Source organism: Toxorhynchites rutilus, chromosome 1 (assembly GCF_029784135.1).
Source record: "Toxorhynchites rutilus septentrionalis strain SRP chromosome 1, ASM2978413v1, whole genome shotgun sequence".
Classification (NCBI taxonomy): Eukaryota; Metazoa; Arthropoda; class Insecta; order Diptera; family Culicidae; genus Toxorhynchites; species Toxorhynchites rutilus.
The window spans coordinates 22,006,044-22,029,058 of NC_073744.1; the positions used below are offsets into that span (position 1 = coordinate 22,006,044).

The 23,015-nt window shown below is 38.9% G+C and overlaps 1 protein-coding gene across 2 annotated transcripts; it reads left to right on the forward strand.

Moving 5' to 3' along the window:
• Window positions 1–203: 203 nt before the first annotated feature.
• On the forward strand, window positions 204–3,674 carry LOC129763052 (uncharacterized). 2 transcript variants are annotated; one of them, XM_055761800.1, is made up of 3 exons: window positions 204–890; window positions 952–2,386; window positions 2,488–3,674. In XM_055761800.1, exons 2-3 carry the CDS (start codon window positions 977–979, stop codon window positions 3,349–3,351), a joined length of 2,274 nt encoding a protein of 757 aa, XP_055617775.1. In that variant the 5' UTR covers window positions 204–890; window positions 952–976; the 3' UTR covers window positions 3,352–3,674. The 2 variants fall into 2 exon arrangements, with proteins under 2 accessions (XP_055617775.1, XP_055617774.1); XM_055761799.1 differs by having other exon boundaries at window positions 204–2,386.
• The last annotated feature ends 19,341 nt before the right edge of the window (window positions 3,675–23,015 follow it).

A 23,015-nucleotide genomic window follows, 5' to 3' on the forward strand; every position in this document is an offset into this window, starting at 1 on the left:
AATCATTATCGAAGAGTTTAATAATGTAATTCTTCAAACGTATCCAAAATCAGCGTGCAGCAGATAGCCTAATGGAATCCTACGTCAACTATGCGGTCGTGTTTTGGACACAACCCTCCTGTGACTTTTTGAGTAAAAACTCATTGACGAAGGATCACGTCTTACATTATACAGGTCGGACTCGATTATATACACAGGGTGTCGACTACCTTGAAAATCCTTGAAAATCAGGGAATATCAGGGAATTCAAATATGGTCAGGGAAAATCAGGGAAAATCAGGGAATTTTACCACAATCAGGGAAAAATGAAATTCGTTGGATATAAAATATAAAAGTTTTTAGCCTTCCAGGTTTTATGTGTACATTTACTTCAGTGTATGTTGTTTGTTTTTGTCTGTGAAAATGGCGCGAAAGTAGAAGTCTTTTACTTTCGTGCAGTTTTTGCCAACTCCGTGTTAAGCCGTTATTTATCAGATACCATCATCTCGAGCACCAGTTTGACAATTGTTGAATGCAACTGACAGCTGATATATTTGCGCTTTCCGAGCACAGCCAGTAAGATAGGCGATGTCACGGGGCTGTTTTTTCGACCATTTGAAAGATGTGTTTGCGTAAGAAGAAATAGAACTGCAAGAATTTAAGTTTGAATTTCGTTCAACGGAAGCGACTGTTGGTGCTCGTAGGCAGAAACAGAACTGCAAAAATTTAAGTTTGAATTTCATTTAATGGAAGTGATTGTTGATGCTCGCTTTGTGTTAAAGTTGAGGTGGGTGAGCCAATTTTATAATCGGTGAATACAGTAAAATAATTTATTCATTATTTTAGCAGAGAGGTACGATAAAATCATAAGGTTGTCTGGCATTCTTCCCCGACTATCAACTGAAGCGAAGGTGTAGTGTACTGACAATTTACAGTGACCTTTTTTACTGATAATTATTATCTTTATCATAGGAAATCCAGTAGAACTTAGTTCGAAATGGCAAGCAAAACCACGTTCCAAGGCGTTTGGTTGCATGACCCGGAGTTTTCATCATGGTTGAAACGAATTGACACTAAGCTAGGATGCGCATACTGTTCTGTATGTTCCTGTGAAATAGTTCTCAGCAACATGGGCAAACAGGCTCTCAAAAGTCATATGAAATCAAAGAAGCATAGTCAACGAACCACAGCCGGAAATATTTTCAAATATCTAATGAGTGATTCACACCAAACGTTCGAACCAGGCACTTCCAAGAATATCGGATTCAGTTGTGCTAGAAATGATCATCCACCTGTGGAATCAGTACCTACTGTTGCGATTCCTTCAGTTTCCTCTGCGAGCATTCTACCTCCTTCGAAAACTATCGATAAATTCATGCTGAAAAACGATACCATCAAAGCTGAGATCCTGTGGTGTTTGGAAACAGTTATGTGTCACAAATCACTCCGCACAGCTGAAAAGGACATGGTAGTATTGAGAACAATGTTTCATGATAGCCAGATTGCTGAGAAGGTTCAACTAGGCCGTGATAAAATGAGCTACATGATGCTGTTTGGCATTGCCCCCTATTATAAATCTGAGCTCGATAAAACTCTGCATAATACAAACTGCATTGTCGTTGGTTTTGACGAGTCCTTAAATAAGACTACAAAAAAGCAGCAAATGGATCTAAATGTCAGATTTTGGGATGAAGAAAAGAAGGAGGTGGTAACTCGTTACATGACCTCAATGTTCTTGGGACGATCTCGAGCAACAGATTTACATGCAGCTTTTAAAGAAGGCCTGGGAAATATCCCTTTAAACAAGCTTCTTCAGGTGTCGATGGATGGTCCCAACGTGAATTGGTCATTTTTACGCGAGCTGAAAATGGACTTTGAACATGGAGAAGAAAGGCTCTTGGATTTAGGTAGCTGCGGATTGCATATTTTGCACGGTGCATTCAAGGAAGGTGTTCGCTGCTCTGGATGGAATGTTACGAAGTACCTGCGAGGCATCTATCACATCTTCAAAGATGTTCCAGCACGACGCGCTTTATTCACATCGTATTCGGGAAGTGCTGTGTATCCACTGAAGTTTTGCGCTCACAGATGGTTGGAAAACATTAACGTAGCACAAAGAGCTGTGGAGATTACTCCTCATATAAGGAAGTTCGTTGAGGGTGTTCAGAATGACAAAATTGAACCAAAATCAGATTCGTACGTCGATGTAGTTGAGTGTCTAAAAGATCCTCTACTGTTGGCTAAGTTGACCTTTTTCAAATCCGTTGCCGCTGAAGTAGAACCATTTTTGCGCGAGTTCCAAACGGATAATCCCATGGTGCCATTTTTGTATAACAATTTGAGTCAAATGGCTAGAAGTATATTGGGAAGATTCATGCAGATCGATCAGCTAAAGAACATCACTCAGGTATATTTAATCTCTTGTGGATAATTCATTCTATCAAATGATTGATCCAATAGCAATTTTATTGCTATTTGAATAAAATTTACTGTTTTCATTTCTTTCAGGTAACAATAGAAGAGATCAATGAAGCCAAGAATCATTTACCAATGAAAGAGATTGTATTGGGTTTTGAAACAAGAAAAGTTTTAAAAAACTCGTCAAAATTGACCCAAAAACAAATTCTGCAATTTCGTCTGGAATGCAAAGGATTTTTGAAAGCACTGATTCTAAAGCTTATGAAGCGATCGCCATTGACGTATCCTGTGACGAAAGCCGCATCCTCTCTTGACCCTTCAGTCATTGATTCCGATCAAAAATTGGCTGGAAAACGATTCGAAAAGCTTTTAACTATATTGATGGATTTTGGTCGTATCAGTGGAGCTTCAGCAGACTTGGCACTGAAACAATATTTAAAATTAGTTGGTAGCAACAAAAGCAACAAGTTTGCCTACTATGATCGGAAAAATGAACGACTGGACCATTTCTGGAAGGGATTGCTATCGGGGGATGAGTTTATGGAACTTTTTACCATCGTAAAAATGATCTGCTGTCTCTCGCATGGAAACGCCAACCTTGAGAGGGGCTTTTCCATTAACGCTGAATGTCTTTTTGAAAACATGCGTGAGGAATCGGTTGTTGCTAAGCGACAAATTTATGACGCTGTATTTCACGCTGGAGAGATAGCATCAATACAAATTTCGAACCAGCTAATTCAACGAGTTCGAAATTCTCACTCCCTTTATATAGAAGACAAGGAACGCCGTAAGAAAGAAGATCTTGCGTCAAATGCGTCAAAGATGATGAAACGTCAACGAGAAGCAGAAGCGAAATCTTTAGAGATCAAACGGAGTAAAATTTTGGAAAACGCACAGAAGGAAGCCGAAAGTTTGCAAGAAAAAATCGCTTTGTTGAAATCAACTGTTTTGTAAAACTCATCCGAATCAAAATAAATAAAATTTTCTGCTGTATTAGTATTTAAGCATCTTTCATGAACTGCATGAATAAATCATGTTCTATCTTTTACGCCGTTTCTCAGTCTTTGTATAATTCAAACAAAAAAATACAAAAAACTCATTTATTGGATTATATTCGCTCATAAATTTACTTGTTCTAGCCTTCATAGATACTTACTAGCTGTTAAAAAACAGAACTAAAATAAAAATTTTGATCACTAGTCTATATCTGGAATTTTTCTGGAAAAGTACTGGAAAATCAGGGAATATCAGGGAATTTTTTTTCGGAATTTGAGTCGACACCCTGATACAGTTACGGATTTCTTTTCACTGTATATAATCGAATCCTGTATATAATCGAGTCAAAAAACAATTTTTCATTCGTTTTTGTATATAAAAGAAAAAAATAATTTTTGATTAATCCCCTCAAATTAAAAAAAAACACCTTTCTCACAAAAAATTTATCCAGAATCACCCAAAAGGTGATAGACGATCATATTTTATGAAAAAAATCCTTGTACGCATAGGTTCGAATTTCATCAATGAGAGAGTTACAGAACTTTTTTCTGTTACGAACTCTGTTGCCTCAAACTGTCTCTACATTAAGAGTACGCCACGATGAATGATTCTGTTGCTTTCATTCGAAGGATAAGAAAATTTAGTACAGTATATAGTAGTGGAACATCAAAATTAGTGGTTTCAAATAACATTTCGGAAGTGAAAACCTGAAAGTTAGTAATTTTCCAATGTGTCATTATTATTTTTTTGTAAAAATTCATAGTAAACTTGATAGTTTCTATCAATCAAATTAAAGTTCTCTAACCTCTCTACGATTTGTTTTTTGGCATCCAACTTCTATCTTTCTTAATTTCGCTGCAATATAAACAATTCCTGGAAAAGTTCAAGCAAAATCTTCAAAAATTACGATTTTTACTCCTCTGGACATATAGTAGCCACTTAAGACTCCTATACTGCCGTTCTACGCATACTTGTCCCATGTTCCAAAATCAGCAACTGAGAAAAACGCATTCAAAGTTTTCTAGCAAATTTGTTTTTTTTTTGTGTTTTTCCGACAGGTGGCTGATGGGATTACATTATATTTGCGTCAATTGACTTGGGCACTTCTTAACACTAGGTTTCTTCTGTAGGAGCATTGTACCACTGCGACCATCAGTTTGATCTCTTGTAGTGTAACACTAGGTTTACGGGACGCGTTATTTTGACGCATTTAATATTTAATATCGAAATAAAATAAGTAAAAAAAACTTTTTAAGTTAAAAGGTTTAATTGTGATTAAACAGAATAATGTACTAAAAGCTAGAAAATAATTAGGCAAGTAGCAGTTAGCAGTTATCACACCTCTCCTTCATTAGTCTAGTGCATTGATAAAATAGAATAAAAATAGAATCGTGGGACATATGATGAAATCGCTAATTGTGGATAATGGAAATCCAACGTGCCCCACGATTTTATTTTAGTCTTTTCAATGCCCTAGACTAATGAAGGAGAGGTGTGATAACAACTAACTGCTACTTATTTTCTAGGTTTTAGTACATTATTATGTTTAATCACAAATTAACTGTTTAACTTTAACAAGTTTTTTTACTAATTTTATTTTCTAGTTTTTAGTACATTATTTGTTTCATTAGAATATTTCTCTACAATAAAACCATTGTACTGTATTCTATCAGTTAAAAAATTTCATTTGATACCGGTATTGAGTGGATTGCAGAAAATACATAGTGTGTTCTCCAAGTCAAGTTCGTTCGTTTGATACGCATATCTCAATCAACCTTTTTTTTGAGATGATATGGAATCAGCTATTTTGTAGCGGCGGCCAAATTGGATTTTTCAAGATAAGCAGTTTTGAAATGACAGCAGAGATAAAAGTATTTTATAAATTCGGTCAGTTCCTATTGGTCAAATTTCTATTAATGTGGGAGAACCCTACAGAAATACAAACATACATACGAACAGTTCAAGCTAAATAAAACCGTTTAATAAAGTAATTCGCTATTTTGTGATTGCGGCCATCTTGGATTTGGATTTTTCATGATCTACTGTGATCTACTATTCAAGCCCTTTCATATTAATCGGGTTTTGAGAAAATATGCAACCCGCCATTTGATAGTGGCAGCCATCATGGATTTGGATTTTTCATAAATTACTGTGTTCTACTAGTCAAGGATTTTCATTTGATACCCATATTAATAGGGTTTTGACATAATATGTAGTCCGCCATTTTGTAGCGGCCGCCATCTAGGATTTTCAAGATCATAAAATACACAGTTTTATAATGACTACAGAGATACAGGTTTGTTACAAATTTCAGATCAATCGGTCAACAGGAAGGGGTTCAAATCTCTATTAATGTGGATCAGCGCTACAGACAAACATGTTACAAACATACAAACATACAAACATACAAACAGATTACAGGGCAAGCTAAATAAAACCGTTTAAAAATACAAAAAATGGTTGCATTTTTATGAGAAGTTGTGTCCGAGACACGACCGCTTAGGACGTAGGACTACGAAACCTTTTATTTTTCCATTTGTTGGTTTATCATATCGGATATCATTTGCGAATACGTCGAATGTTCATAAATAACTCTTTAGTAAAAAGTTCCGGGAACCCTGAAAGGGTCTAATGGCTTGCATAGTTTTGTAGAATCATTTCGAGAAGCACCGATTCTTTCTTGTCTTTGCGAGAACAATACACTAATTGGTCATATGTCTCAATTTGTTTCTTCATATCAATGCGTGTATTGCACTGAGTATTTAACGGGAGGTATCTTCCGTGCATCGCCATACAACAAGCGTTAAACACGCATCTAACAGATGCACACAGTTGCAGCGATAAACATCAAGTGAATATTCGCTAGTGTTCACAGCTCGAGGGGAAACATAAAACACAAAACGTGCAGAATAAGCGACCTTTGTTGTTTCGGACACAGAAAGATTCTGAGAATTTTACTCAGTGGAGATGCAATACTTATACGCTAGTGACAGCTTACTTACTTCGCAAATATTCTCTTTTCGCTATTCCCCTTCATTGTTTCTATTCTTCTTCTTCTGTTTCTTCTTTTTTTCCTTTGTTTACGGAGACTTTAAATCCAATGAATCATTCGTCTCAGACTGTTTCTATTCTAGCGGCTGCATAAGTCGCGCGTTATTGACAGCTCTGTTCGGGAAAGCACACTAATGGACAGAACAAACGTATGGGGAAATGGGAAAGCTTCCAATTTTCATCAATTTAAACCATATACAGACTATGGGATTGTAATGTATAGCATACCAAACAAATTTTAGAAAATTTCACCCTTAATGTAAGACGTAGTCCTACGTCAAAAAGACTTACTGGTTTTTTTTAATTCAATTTTAATTTAATTTTTGAGGCCCGATCGCATAAGCTTTAAGGAGCCGCTAATTCAAGATTTGTTTGTAGAAAATTTCAACTTAAATCTATGTTTAATAGGATTCGACCGATTACTTGCGGTTTACTCGAGGTTAGAGGGGCACCAATTTTTGTGGGACTGGTCAGGTTAGGGATATGCATATGAGGCATCGTTGTCTCATCCGAGGGTTGCCGCACACACTGTACCACTGTGCATAATGACCAGGGACAGCATCTGGTGTTCGACTAGCTGTCAAGGGTGGGTGACTGTAGACTTACTGTTATCTAAAAAAAATGTCAAAAATCATCTTTTCAGATGGAAAAACAAATATCAATTTTTTTAAATTTGTGATAACAGTAAATTTTTCATGCAATTTTAAGACGTTTGTCGCATTTTTTTTTTTTTGCAAAACCCGATCTCATTTGAGCGATTTTTCAGTTTTCAAAAAACTAAAACTTTGACGTCTTTGTGACACTAGTAAATGAAGTCTGATTGAGTTGGGATTTTGCATAAGGTATTTCATCGTGCAAATCAAAATCGAGATGGCCATTTTCATCGTCACCCAAACATTCTGCTACGTATTCCCAGATAGTCGATATTTGACCCAAAAAAATGAAACTACAACGAGATCATAATAATTATTTATTTATTTATTCATCGTCATCGATCGACATATTGTATTGAGAGAATAGCTAGAGAATCGATATCGGCCTGCAAGCTGCAGCAGTCCACAGCTGATTTGATGACTCGGAAAATTTTAAGGTCGTTTTCTAGAAGATATTCGTGGGCACGAGTCATTAATGTAGATTACAATTACAAATATCAATCAACACTCCCTTGGGGGACTCCTGACGCTATATCGAATGTTGTGGATTGTGCTGAGTTCACCTCCACAAAAGCTTTCCTACCGGTCAGGTAAGACATCAACCAATCGGATATCCAATCAGGAAAACCCATGTGCCTCAGTTTCCTCACTGTAAAAATATTCGGAACAGTATCGAAAGTCTTCGAGATATCAATATAAACAGAGTCCACTTGAGTCCACGCGTCTAGTTTTTGCAATAATTTTAATACTTAATCTTGGGTAAAACTGAAGAAAGGTAGATGGATATGATACGACGGTAAGTTGCGAAAACATCCAGATCCTGGTAGAGGCAGCTCAGTCTTGAACACGTTTTTGAAGAATCGTCGAAAAAGATCAGCAACTTCAACAGTTAGGTTTGCTGTTGTGCTACCGTATTCGACAACTTGTGGTACTCGATTACTCGCCCTTTGTTCTCTAACGAATTTCCAGAACGCCGAAAGGTTCCGTTTCATATCAGATTGAAGCCTCTGCTGGTAGGCCCTGTAGCTGTTCTCTACAAGATCCTTATAACATGTTTCCACGATGCGAAGAGATTCACGGTTTTCGTTTGATTTATCGGTGAAGAATCGTTTGCGTGCATTACGCAGCTTGTTTCGCACCCTTCGCAACTCTGCAGTCCACCAAGGTTCCTATTAATAGAACGGTGGCGGCGGGGTAAATTCGAATATACGATCTCAAACAGGGTATCGTAAAACGTATGGGTGGCGGAATCAACTGTACGATCTTGAAGAAGTTCCTCCTAGTCGACCAATACAAATACGCTATTTAAAGAGTTGAAGTCACATCGTCTAAAATCCAGGTCAAAGGAATCAGTCATGGGTGAAATATGCACACAGCTATGCATATCAATTTGTAGTTCGAATGGTGGGTGGTGCGGATCTACGGGTAGAAGTGGTGAAATCGGCGGCAGGCCTTTAAAATTATCTGGAGCGTTTGTAAAAACTAAATCAAGTAGTCTGCCGTTGATTTTTGGAATAGAGTTGATTTGTACGAGGCCGTAGGATGAGATGGATTCAGTGAGCACGAGTTCTCGATCACTAGAAGCATTCACAGGCAAGTATCCGGTGACATCCTCATCAAAAGCCCACTGCAGATGAGGAAATAATCGTCGACTAATAAAACGATATCGTTAGCCGAAGATCGATCAGTCAAGGACTGAGCAGCGAGAGTGTGGTTGGAATACAACGTCATCTCAGATTTTGGTCGAAAGTAGATGCGAGGTACAAACATCGGTTGGGTAGTTTCACACAAACAATAACTTGCTCAAGCGTACTGCAGTGAGGTATCGAAACCTCGGTACAGTGCAGTGTGAATTTCACTGCGACAAGCACTCCGCCATCTCTTGTGAGGCTACTAGTTGCTCCACTACGGTCACAGCCGTGTTTCAGTTAGAATGACAACACCGTAATGACTGCTCGACAATCCTAGCTGTAAGCGTGAAGTTTTAGTTCGAAGGCCTCTGACATTTTGGTAGTAAATGGAGAAAAAGTGTTGCTTTGGCGAGAAACTATCGCAATCACCACAGTCATCAACCGGAGGCATGAGAGATGTGTTGGCTCGGTTAGACCTTGATTACATGTCCCATATATATGTTTTCCTTTAAGTTATCGATCTTCGTGTGTGATTGTCCCTATATCCTTATACCCTCCTTTTATTCCTTTGCGGGTAATTCGACACCTTGCTATAAACAGTAGAATAAGTTGAAACGTAAATACACTATAGGTATACGAATAGATTTAAGAATTGAGTGTTCATCAACATTGTTACGATTTCCTTATACCCCATCCTTCTCCTAAAAATATGTCACCCTTCTAAACTCGAGTACACCGTGAGGAATCGGTTTCCCACCTTACTAACCATAGATGTAAATTATATTTATGAATTCGGCTCCTTTGAACTTAAGTAACTGAGCCTGTAAAAATAAACGAATTAATAAAAAAAAAATCAACCGGAGGCACAGGATGATGAGCTACAGGATCGTTCGGTTGTGTAGATGAGTTTGTCGGACGCTGGTGGCCCGTAGCTGGCGATGAGCTAGAAGTATTTCGTATTTCAGGCAGCGGATTGTTCGGAACGAATGTGTCCTTACCTGCAATTATGGGTTGGATGCCAGCTGCCTCGCACTCGAGCACAGGACCAGGACGGCTGGATGTCGCTGACACCAATGGCTTCATTGTGACGATGGAGTCAGAGGCATCCATACAGCTTGCAGGTGTGCGTCCCGGTTGACTGGTTTGTGATGTATACGTGGGTAGTAGACTAGGAATAACATATGTTACCGAGAAGGAATTGCTCGAATCACAGCTGTACTTGCCTGAGTGAGGGGCTTGGAGAAGCCCCAATTCAGACTCAATCCGGGATGGCTGCTGAGCGTTGGCGGAAATGACTCAACTACGAAAAGAGGATTGAAATGGTACTTTCACCATAAATTTGCCTGAAAATTACATGTTCCGGGGATGGATTATTGTGTGGGCCGTTTCTCGTTCGTCTGTTAATTGAGAACAGTTCAATCCAACACTTTGACACAAATATAAGTGACGTCTTCTATTCGACAGCCAACGGATCGGTATGACTCAGTGGAAAGCCAACAAATAGCTGCTCGGAGAATCCGAGATAGTCCTCCAAAGATCCAATTGATTCTGTTTAGTCCATCTTCCACTCCTGTCTGGTTGGATCAACAACAGCAGACTTTTCTTAGGCTCAGTCAATGACTACTACTACTATTTTTTTGCGAAAGTTTTCGTTTCATATTTTTTGGCCCCTCGGATCCCGCTACAATCCAAGTGTTCCCGACCGAGTACAACCACGGCAGAACATTCCGCCGACGCCACTCACTGACGCGCATGGTTTTGAAGAAATAATTAAAAACTGTCGTGTTTTCGAGCGCGCTCGACTTCACCGGGAGCACATTTTCTATTTGATTAAAGATGACGATTTAAAGGTGCTTAATTAAAACGGATTTCCCGCGCGAACGGAGAGCGAATTCGAGCGGTTTCATTTAGCGCGTGTAATGTTTAATTTGCTAATTATTTTAATTATTTATGTGCAATTTGCGCTCATTTGCGACGGTTGCAAACCGCATGAAGGAGAGCGAAGTCCTCACGTGCGCGAAACCGCGCACCAACTATTCGCGAGCTCGAGGACAGGATGTGCTTAAATGTGGGAGAATTATTGCCCTCGGACGCGTGGGATGGGCAATTAGAGACCGAATATGAGGGACCCGGTTCCCGCTCATACGACATTGCGACATTGATTAAACCCCACAAAAAAAAACTCTTCCCACTATCCCGGTTTGTTGTTATCTGCTCCAAAACATAACCGCTAATTCGTTTGCATCCTTCCGACCAATTAGCGATGCTTGAAGTACGCTGAGCATCACCCAACTGGAACCTGGTGGCATAATTGTGACATCCGCAACCAAGATCCTTCCGAACCGATACTTATATGCAAATTATCCTATCCCTCTCTCGTGGTGACATTCGACTCCTCTATCCGCCAGCTCCGGCAGCACTCGGCATTCAGTTTCAAATTAAATTATTATAAATTATCCATTTTTCCTTTGGCGTCATTCAACCGCGCCGAGGAGCTCTCTGCGCGCTGTGCTGAGGTTTGAACTGGATTTGCGAGATAAAAAAGGGGGGCTGCAACAAGCAGTCGCACACACATATGTCATAATTTTAATGAGGAAAATATCTCAATCTCATACCGAACAGACAACGCTCCGATTTCGTTGGCGTGCAACAATAGTCTCTTCGGTGGATAATGACATCTGGTTTAGGGCGGCTGCGGTTAGTGACAGACACGAATGCTAATCCAGGCGGTGGGTGGAGGAGCGTGGTAGTGGGAAGGAAAATCTCATTAATTAGTAATTAGTTCGAGTGGTTCGAACAAACCAGAAAAGAAATGCTCTGAAGCGAGCAGAGTCACTGTCATCTGGGAGAAGGAGGGGACAAACTCAAGAGATCCGTACGACGCTTGCTTGATAAACTGTCATCGCTCGGGGGCTCGGTTTTGCACGCTCTTGTTTCTGCTTGTCGGTCTCTAGATGATTGCCTCCGCAACAGTGCGCTTCTCAGAATGTGTAATTGAAGCAAATTAACTATCAGTTTCAGTTAAAATGCGTGAATGAAATCATTAATTAATAACATAGGTTGAACAACGTTCCTTGGCTGGTCGCTAAGTGCGTCTCTTAATGAGAGCTTGAGAGCTGCGGTCGTGATTTGCGAGAGTTTATTCTAGAGAAAGTGGAACAAACAAGGTGCGGCCACAGATTGCGCGATAATGGGATGGGTCAAGTCTGATCCGACTATGCTACCACAGGAAGTGATCGATTATCGTCCTCTGGCAACGACTTGTGTTGACACCGGTACGGCTCATCAGTGGAAAATACCAGCCGTATAAAAAACAAAAAAACAAAAAAAAACGATGTGTTAAGCCATGCCCTCGGATTCAGCCGCGTGTCAGTCTGAGAGAAAGAGATGTCTGCTCCTATACATACAAACATTTCAAAGCTTTCGAAAAAGGTGCTTTTATTTGTTCATTTCACCCTTCAGCACACGAAAAAGCTTTTTTAAGGCGGAGTTAAAAGTTTTCTGCCAACACACTAGTTTGGGTGTACCGTTTGAAGCTAGCGGTTGACCAGAAATGGCTAGAATTGGCCAACAAATAGGTGTTGTGTTCCGTCAGGACAACGCAAGGGCGCACACGTCTGTAGTGACTTACCAGAAACTCCGGGAGAATGGTTGGGAAGTTCTAATGCATCCACCATAAAGTTCGAACCTACACCTAAAATTGATTTTTAGCTCATGTTTTGTCATCCCGATTTATGACATTAAATGAGACATAACATAACAGAAAATGTCATGACCCACAAATACTGGTAAGGTATTTGTATAATATACATGGTACAGCAATATAAGAATGATACGAGCGGTGCTCCCGTGGCCGAGTGGTTAGCGTCATAACTAACATGCCGGGTGTTCGGATTCGATTCCCGTTCTGGTCGGGGGAATTTTTCGTCAAAGAAATTTCCTCCGACTTGCACTGTGATCACGCGTATTCTAGAGTTTGCCACTCAGAATGCATTCAAGGCGTGTTATTTGGCATAGAAATCTCAACTAAGTACTAATAAAAATGACGCAAGTAATACTACGTTGAGACGGCGAAGTTCCTCTAGGAACGTTAGTGCCATTGAAGAAGAGAACGAGCGAGACAGATAAAATTTGAACAACGTGTACTGGTCGTATATATTCCAGGGGTTAGACATCAATTGAATATAGGCTACCCAAAATCAAAATCAATATGGCGTCATTTGCGAGGATTGAAATCGTTGAAATAACGGAGATAGTTAAAATAAAGAAAAATACGCTGTTTCATTTCTAACTGCATGATCGATTTTCATATTTCGGTTTCACATGGAGGTGTTCACATTTAACATTGAGTTTAAAGTTAGCCACTATTCGACTATATAACCGGACCGAGTTGTAAACAACAGTAATTGACAGAACCAAAATGTCAGTGAAGCGCAGCAATATTGGGTACACTGGCAATATGAGGGATTTGACGTTTTAGTCATACCCCTGATATATTCGACACAAAACACGACGAGCAAATATTTAGTACATGTTTGCTTAAACTTTTTTAGACCAATTTGACCATGTACTGACATACGTTAAATATTTCAGTCAATTTTTTTGTATTTTTGATGTTTGGCAGTGTTTGCCACTGTTGATAATTGAAGAGTGGCAAACAAAAAGGCAAGTGGCAAATAAAACGCTCAAAAAGGAATGCCAGATCTTTTTCATTGTAATTTTTGTTCATTCATTTTCAAATCAGTGGCAATCTGTCTAATATATATTTTCTGTCTAAATTGTGAGTTTGTTATTTCATTAACCCCAACGAAATGATTAAATAAATTTTAGGCCTGAGACAATTAAAAAAAAACGGATCAATCTGTGCACCTGGCACTCATGCCATAAAGTAAACATTAGTGAACATTTCGCAATATGACAGAAAGGTAAGTTTGAAATTTCCTATATTATAATATTTTGTTATTTACAATTCATTTATATTTCAGATCATTACGGTTAGACATTGCTGGATGCTCAAATAGAGCACATATTTATCTGTACACCTGGCATTCGTGCCCGGTAGTAAACATTAAAAAAAATCAAATTTCGGACACTTTTTTTTGTATTTTTTTGGACGAAAATTACATGACACTTGATTATATTTTATAATCAACTGCAAAACACTTACCAAGCAATCACAGTAAACTGTTAACGATGATGAAAACAAATGAAACACAGGAGAAATTAAAATATTGATAAACGGGTAAATTCTATGTTCTCACGCTAAGCAAACGTCAACCACAAACGATAATGAGTAGTGTTGTAAGATCTTTGCCGATTATGTAAAAATACAAATGTAGTTCTCATATGAAGTGATAGTGAAACCAAGGGATAATCCTATACAAGCAATTGTGATATTAATTTTATAGTTATATCATCAGTGCATTAAGCATTTCAAGATATTAGAACAAAGTGTCCGAAATATGATTCAGAACGGTACCTTGGTTGTATGGATATTTTATGGCCAATCAGGGGTGGAGAGGATGGCGGCTTCGAGATGTACTAGGAAAATATTCTTCAGGCTATGGAGAATGCTTCGGATAAATTGCTACAGATCTGGATCAACGCATTCAGGCAATCAACCATATACATGTTAGTGGATGCGATCGAGAAGTCCATCAAGAAGGATAAAACAATTCTAACAGATTAATTTTTCTGTGCAAATGGAGTATATATTACAACAGAACACTTGAAGATATCTATTGAGAACAGAGCATCATAATATGAAAACATGGTTGACTTTTTCGCTACAGATCAATGATTGAATAATGTCTACTGCTACATGAACAATTGAAATGATGAATCGCATGATCCCAGTCAGTATCTATTGTTGCAAGCTGCGGTAACGGAACCGTTTTTGTTTTTCTGATATATCTCTTTGATTATCATAGGTGCAGTGGCCAGGACAACTTCCATAGCACCATATGAAGTCTTCAGTGGTAGTAGCTATTTTCATCTATAAATATTGTTTACTTTGAAAAATGACAGCGCACGCACTCAAGATAGTATCAGACTGGAAAAAATAATGTACTATGTGATAACCGTATTTGTCATTCTTTCCAAATAACAATATTTCGCCAAGTTTTATGTCAATTTTTTGACAAAAACAAAGAAGTGTAATTATGGTTGTAAAATATTCTTGCCAAACATGAAATTTGTACTAAATTTTGACCAATTTTTTTCTGTCAAAAAGTGTCAAATTTTTTACCTCCGATCAAACAGTGTACGGCCACCTTTAGAAAACACTTTCCATCTTCATTTTATAATCAGGTGCAATATTATCACGTCTTTGCTGAACAAATGCTGAAGCATCATTAGCCATGTTGATAGCGTGGTCGTGTGAAATAGCTTTGCATTCCAGCCGGTCTTGGTTCGATCCCCACTGACGTCGTATGGATTTTTTCTTTGGCACAATCCCAAATGAAATGAGAAATGTCTGCACGCACATACAAACCATTTTTAAGCTTTTAAAACAGCTCATTATTTGCGCATTTGACTCTCCAGCACACTAAATGGCATCATTTCTGCCAAAGATGAAATGTTTTCTGCCAACGCTAGTTTGGTTGTAGCACCAAGTAATTGCCACCTTTCTCTCGCATTATAAAACATCCAGAGTGATAAGAAATTGGGATCAAGACCAAGACTTCTATGATAGAGGCATCATGAAGCTACCTTCAAAATGTCAACAGATTCTACAACCAATTGGCGCAAATGTATTTGACCCAAATCGGAAAGTGCACATACATAAGCTTTGAATATAAGGTGAAATTTTGAAACGTATCGACACTATTAAATACCTTGAAGTTATGTTAGACACCAAAGTATTTGATACACCGTTTAGAAAGTATGAAAAGCTTAACCGTTAGCTTAACGGCTTAACTTATTTCTCTTCGCCTATAAATCGTAATAAAATCCAAGAAAATATCGCACTTGAAAGGAAGTGAACTATTTTGGTTTGTTTACATTTGCGACATTATTCTTTATTGCGATTTGACAATTCAACTTCTCTAGATAGGTTTGGAATTTCGAAACACATCTGGTAACACCAACAGTGTTTACATTCGAAAGGGTATTCGTTCGGCCGGCATCGAACGGAAGCAATGAAACCTTTTCCGAACGGGTTTGAATCAGAACGTTCGAACGAAGGCAGATATGACCGTTAACAAGAATAAGGGTGATAGTGAGCAGTATTTTAGAATTATGTAAAGCCTGTTGATGTTTGTGTAAAGAAATAAAAAAAGACGGGTGGGTAATGTCGGGGACATAACCGGAGTGACGTAGGACTATACAAAGGGGACAGCTTTTGTTAAATATATATTTTAAATATATTGTTTTATTTTCTTCTTCTACATGAATACCTACCTATCTACCTGAAAAATTGATTAGTTTACTGTTTACTCTTTATGAATATGTTGATGGTTCTGAAAAGAACCTTTGGTGTTGTGTTTTTGTTATCACTCGATATTCCCATCTTGTTCGGTTAAACCTTCCTGTTTAGCTATTGCGTTTGCCACTCGCCACAGCTTTCACAGTTGGAAAATTTCTTCCCATCCAGCTTTGTGACATGTTGTACAGTAAATTACATTCAATGCGACGTGCCGAAGCGCCACTCAGTGTCGCATTGGAGGCGATTTTAACCTGTAATTGAACATTTGCGATGACAGTGGTACAGTGTCGACTTTCAATGTGGGGTCATAATTTGGATCTCTATGTTTACAAAAATGTCCAACTAAATAAGTCGCATTACATGTGCGTCCAATTAGCTAAATGTCGAACTAATTGTAAATTACTGTACTTTCAATCTGGAAACAATTTAAGAATTGGTGAAAATTGTATAATCAGGAAAGCTCAATAAGCTATCAATAAGCTCAGAACAACTGCCAAATTCACATACTCATCAGATCCTGACAAACAAATTATGAAAAAATCAATTTGTGTTTTATTATTATTTTGGATAATGTTTTAGAAAGCATTGAACTGTATTTCAAAAACTCTTTTTTGGAAGGTTTAATGGCCCTGAAAAGCGCCTTGTTTTATGGAATGGTTCCAATTTAGAAAACTTAGTACTCGTGGTTTTGAAAAAAAAACCATTTCGAACGCCCTCGATGCCGCCTTGTTCTGGATTTGCCACCAAAGCAGTTTGTATAAAGAACAAACTTTTTTATTCTGCTACCTGATGCCGATTTGCGATTGCGTTTGCCACTCGCCACTCGCTGCAACTGCCTGTTGTCTTGATGTCCACCGTACCGAATGTGTTCTGTTCCGAATGCGGGTTTTCTTATCGTCGCGAGCAGCTTTGCCAGCTAACTCGATCACTCGATCACCCTTGCGGGGAACTCCAGATCAACACGGTTCGAGCGGGATTTTGCCTTTCCCTTCACTTTTCCTCCTTTACCATGTCCAGACATGGTTGCTTGGGTTGGTTTGTTGATGTGTTGTGATGCGAACCGATGTGGTGTACGGTTTGAATGAGAATGATCGTTACGGCAGCGGAGCGGGGATTTTTAAGCTGACTGGCTGGCTCGAGAATTACGCATGTGTGAGACTGCGACCAATGTTTCGTTCATTTTTTCTTTTTCCTTTCCAATCGTGCTTCATTCTATTTCGCTGCTGCTCTGGTTGCCCGTTTTGGTCGGTACGATTTGAGGAGCACAAAATGGACCAATCAAAAATGGGCACATAGTGCATTTTGACAATGCTTGATATTTCACAATTATTCAATTATTTATCTCAAGAAAAATGAAATGTTATTCGTTATGATAGATGCGTAGATATATTTCCTATCAATTGATGCAAAAACCTTTGCGATCTATTGAGAAATGCTCGAGTTATAAGCGTTCCAAATCTTGCATTTTTTCCTACTTGTTCAGTGCCTAGATTTCCATTTCACCCCCTATATCTTCCGGTTAGACGTAGTCCTACGTCAATAAATTGAATCAAACGTAGACTGACCAAATAGTTCAGGAATAAAAACGGGACATGTGAACCCAAAAATAATTATATTCATTATTCAATATTTATTGAAGAATTTTTTTAAAAAGCCGAGAATGAATCCAATCAATCGAACAATCTTAGATGTACCCGCTTAGCTTCCTATAACGAAATAATTTTAGGTTCTGAAGAGTCTTTGCGAAGAAGGTTATGATATATTCAAATTTTATCATAAAATTTGTCAATTTCAATCAAGCAAAACTAAATTTCGTATCAAAGTTCTGTTCGACAATTGTCATAGCTTTCATAACATGTTTTCTTTTTGTTGTCCAAATAATGAAGTAAGCCAATCAGTAAGCTTCACGAATTATAATTCCTATAATCTATATGAACAGGAATTTGGTATTGAAAGCCACTTTGAATCTTCGGAATGGATTTTGAATTTTGGACAGTTTTAAGAAATTTCCAGCATTTCATCTGAATCAACTAGTCCTACGTCAAGATTACGTCCCTCAGTAAGGGTGCCATGCCAATTTTTTATGAAATAGTTTCAACGTTATTAACTATGTTATCTGCCAAACGGATGTTGACGAACGGAACGACAACGATTTGCACACCAATGAAGTTTGAAATTCTCTGAGATCCCGTAATCTATAAATGGTTTAAATATTAAAAAAGGAAGCAAACCCATTTTTCCACAAATTTGTTCTTGTTCGAAGAACAAGTGGTGATGTATAATTGTTATTTACCACCGCGAATAAGATGTGTGCTAAGCGCTCGCTCGAACTGCAAATGCAACGTTCGTTCATACGGACACTGTGAAGAGGCGAGATATTGCAAACTAACCCCACCTGTTTATAACTTAATGTACTCATTCACACTCCAACTAGCAGTCAGCAATTTCTCTGATGTCACACACATCGGTATGTTTATTTATTTTTTGTCGTCAATCAAAATCAAAATTGTAGACCGATACATTCTTAATACTACTTAAAACAACTTACTTAAAACTAAAAAAAAAAGTAAAGAGAGCTGGCTGGATAATTTATCCGTTTAATTCAAAAGAGGGTTTTAACATGTTACATAATCACAAAAAAATAATTTATTTCTATTTATTTAGTTCGTCAAACCAGCGTAGACTAAATATGCTGCCCAAATAATATAGTGAAATTTAACAATATCTTATTCTATTCAGACAGTCTTTAAGCATTGACCTTGACATGGTTACATCAATTATTTCACTGTGTTCGTTACAGAGACTCATCATGCGATTAATAGGACTATATTTGGCATGATGCGTTCTTCGGTAATCTATGTAGAAAATGTTAGGGTTTCTTTGGATTTTTTGAAGTTTTAGAAGGAGTAAGGGTATATCAACACGATCGAAAGCCTTACTAAAGTCAGTGTATAGAGCTTCAACTTGATGACCATTATCCATTGCATTCAAAGTGAATGTGACATCAGCTAGTGAATAATTTGGTCGCGTCCACAGCTTAATCCGAAACGAAGACATGTGATGACGCAGAACAAGGAAGAACAAGCGATATTTATTTCTCTGAATACAGAACGATACTGAAAGTTTGCCTTCCTTCCTTGCTTAAAACTTTAAACTTCTTCAATTCATTCGTCTCTAACCTTCAAAAAGGCCCTTGGAAAACTGTACTTTATCCATAATATTACTCCTCCAACCCCCATTGCCTTGAGAAAAGCATTCGATCCCTTGCCGTCCAGCTCGCCTAGCAACGATGTTGTTCAGTCGATCTCCTCACGAAGAATGAAAGTTTGCCTCAGCGAGATCCACTGTTTATACTCTAGGCAAATACTCCTATTCGTTCGGATACTTCGTATCTTGCGATTTCCCCTTCGTTGCTCGTCGATAAGTTGCTTGTTATTGACAGTTCTGTTCGGGAAAGCACAGAATGGACAGAACAAATGTATGAGGAAATGAGAATGCTTCCAATTTTCATCAATTTAAAACATATATAGACTATGGGACTGTAATTTATAGCATATCAAACAAATCTTAGGGAATTTCCGATTCGTTCGCGGTAAAAATAGTTATTAACGTTAACTTTAATTCATAAAAACGTGACCTGTTTTCTGATTTGGCACCCTTAATGAAAGACGTAGTTCTACGTCAAAAATGTGGTAAATATTTATCTTGGGTGTATAAAAAAAATCGATGGAAAAGTGAAAAGGGATAAGAACACTTCAAAAAGGCAGTGTTGTCACAGTGACATCGAACGAGCTGGCAACCATTTCATCGAATGTCGCACAGCCTATGCGTTAAGAAACGTCACTCAGCGGAAAGTGAAGGAATAATAAGGGAAAAAGATCAAAAAACTATAAACAGATCGCATGTGGGTGAAGAAGTGTAGAATTGATTTTGTTGAATTTGTTAATATTTGTTGTGCATCAAGTAATTTCTTATAGAACTGTTCGGAGGTAAATGTAGTATCTTCCATTCAATGTATATTTATATTGGGCTGTCAAAAAAGTCCTGCGGTATTTTTTTTTTGAATTTTCATTTGTTCATAAAATTAGTTACAATTATCTGTTTTAAGTCAAATATGCGCCGTTTTGTTCGATGACTTGTTCCCAACGAGATGCCAACTTCATAATACCCCTGTTATAGAAGCTCGCTTCCTTATTGGCAAAAAACTCGGATAGCTAATTTTCACAGGCCTCTTTTGTGGCTAACTTCTGACTACCTAGCTCGTTCGCCATGGACAAAAACAGGTGGTAGTCACTTGGTGCAAGGTCCGGACTATACGGCGGATGCAAAAGAACCTCCCATCCGAGCTCCCGGAGCTTCTGGCGCGTCACCAAAGAAGTGTGTGGCCTGGCGTTGTCCTGATGGAAGACAATGCGGCCTCTGTTTATAAAAGATGGCCTCTTTTTCATGAGTGCTACTTTCAAGCGGTCCAGTTGTTGGCAGTACAGGTCCGAATTGAGCGTTTGGCCATAAGGAAGCAGCTCATAATAGATTATTCCTTGACAATCCCACCAAACACACAGCAGAACCTTCCTGGCCGTTAATGAGGGCTTGGCCACCGTCTGAGCCGCTTCAGCGGGCTTCGACCACGACCGTTTGCGCTTCACGTTGTCGTAAGTGACCCACTTTTCATCGCCAGTCACCATCCGCTTCAGAAACGGGTCGATTTTGTTGCGATTCACATGCGTCGATACGGTCAAAGATGTTTTTTTGCGAGCTTCTTTGTGAATCCAAGCTTCTTCAAATGGTTAATAACGGTATGATGACTTATCCCCAGCTCTTGGCCTACGGCTGCTACTATGCCGGTCTTTCTCGGCTAATTCAGCGATTTTGTCGCAATTTTCGACGACAGGCCTTCCGGAGCGTGGCGCATCTTCGACGACCTCTACACCAGAACGAAAACGTTGAAACCATCGTTGTGCGGTGGAAATGGAAACTGTATCGGGTCCATAAACTGCACAAATTTTATTGGCAGCTCGAGATGCATTTTTGCCTTTGTCATAGTAGTACTGTAAAATATGTCGGATTTTCTCTTTATTTTGCTCCATATTTGCGACACTATAACTCACGAACGACTTAACCAAACAAAACACTGTCAAAGACTATATTATAGCGCGCAAAAATACCTTTCCAACAAGCTATTGTATGACTCGATACAATTAATACAACTAGAACTACGCGCTTACAACGACACCTCGCGGAAATACCGCAGGACTTTTTTGACAGCCTAATATAATCAAGTATTATTCAGGTTCGAAAGCTACTCCGACTTTGTTGGCCGGTAAAATAAAACGGTTAGGTTAGGTTAGGTTAGGTTTTTAATTAAAGAGACTTTAAACTCTGGCCCCCTCTGGTCACCCTACACGGCTCTGGGGCCAAAAAACAAACCAAACCAATTGGAGCAGGGAAAAAGCCCTTTTCGTGTGCTTGAGGAGCTCGCTTCTAAAAAGGGCATAAAAACCTGCACATCTTTTGCTGAAAATAAAGGAAGAAAGAAAAGAAATTAATTAATATAGGTAGATGTAGGAATAAGTAAATTAAATCTTGTCAAATAAACCTGTATCCTTTAAGAAATCGATGGTTCTTTTTTCCTCGACGATGTCTTCTGCTAGGGCTGCCCTTATGTTGTCTGCAACCTGAAACATTAAATTTAGAGCAAGTAATTAAAATATGTTCCACCGTGAGTCTAACATTGCACGACTCACATAGTGTGGATTCCAAGTATCTGTTCTCCCAGCTCAATCTGAGGGATTGACGGACCCATCTTATAGTGTCTGTTGCTGGGGAGGAGATGGTCCATGGTTCGGAGAACCTACCCTCTTTGGCGAGACGATCAGCCTGTTCCTTACCCTCGATTCCGCAGTGACCTGGGACCCAGTAGAAAGTGATGTCCTTCCCTGTAATTTTTTCCTCAATGCTTTGCATCCAAGAGTGCTTACTTTCGCCACTTTGTGGTGCACGTAATACACTGTAAGAATCAGAGAAGATCACCACATTGCTGTCGTTATCACAGAGTGATGTCGCGACGAGGAGAGCGGCAATTTAAGCGGAGTATATCGAACGTATGGAAGGCAGTTGGAATTTTAGCTCCTTATTATTAGAGAAAACTCCAAACCCTGTTAGGTTGCCATCAAAGAACCCTTCTGTGAAGATTCTGTGATGGGTGTGATACTTGTTATGATGGTGGTTATTAAAAATGGCCGTAACAATGCTGCTGGCTTCTCCAGCACTAACAGCGTTTTTGATTGATCAGTCTATCTTTGGCGAATGCGCGTGCCATGGGCTTTGATCAACTCTGCTTATTGGGGCAATAGTCGGGAGGGTGACTTGGCAAATATCTTGCAGCCAAATGTTGGCTCTGGTATAAATGGATTGAAGATCCGGATACTTCTCCGAAGTCCGGATGGCTTTGGTGGCTAGGTAGATTGTGAGGAGCCGTTCGAAAGGAACTTCGCCGGCCTCCACAAGCAGAGCGTTTATTGGACTGGCCGGAAGAGCTCCGGAAGCATGTCTGAAAACACTATGGTACACAGGCTGAAGAGTTCGATAAAGTACAGGATCTTCGGGAAAATAATGCTTTTAACAATGTTGCAGATGGTTGTACAAGAGCTCAAGTGGCATCGGTCACTTAGAGCTTTCACCAACCGCAGGCGGCAATTCATACTAGCTTTAGTTTTCCTGAGATGTTGTCCAAAAGAAAGTTTTCTGTCAACTAGCACTCCAAGAATTCGGGCTGAGCTGACTCTTTTAACACGTTCGTGGCCCAAAGCGGCTTTTCTATGTTCTGGCGGAGCCCAATAAGCGGATAAATTATTAAATGAA

Excerpts from the sequence above, each read along its gene's own strand:
- LOC129763052 (XM_055761799.1), top strand. The coding sequence starts at position 977 with ATGGCAAGCAAAACCACGTTCCAAGGCGTTTGGTTGCATGACCCGGAG. Across the intron at positions 2,387-2,487 it reads AGCTAAAGAACATCACTCAG|GTAACAATAGAAGAGATCAA; the intron begins GTATATTTAATC and ends CATTTCTTTCAG.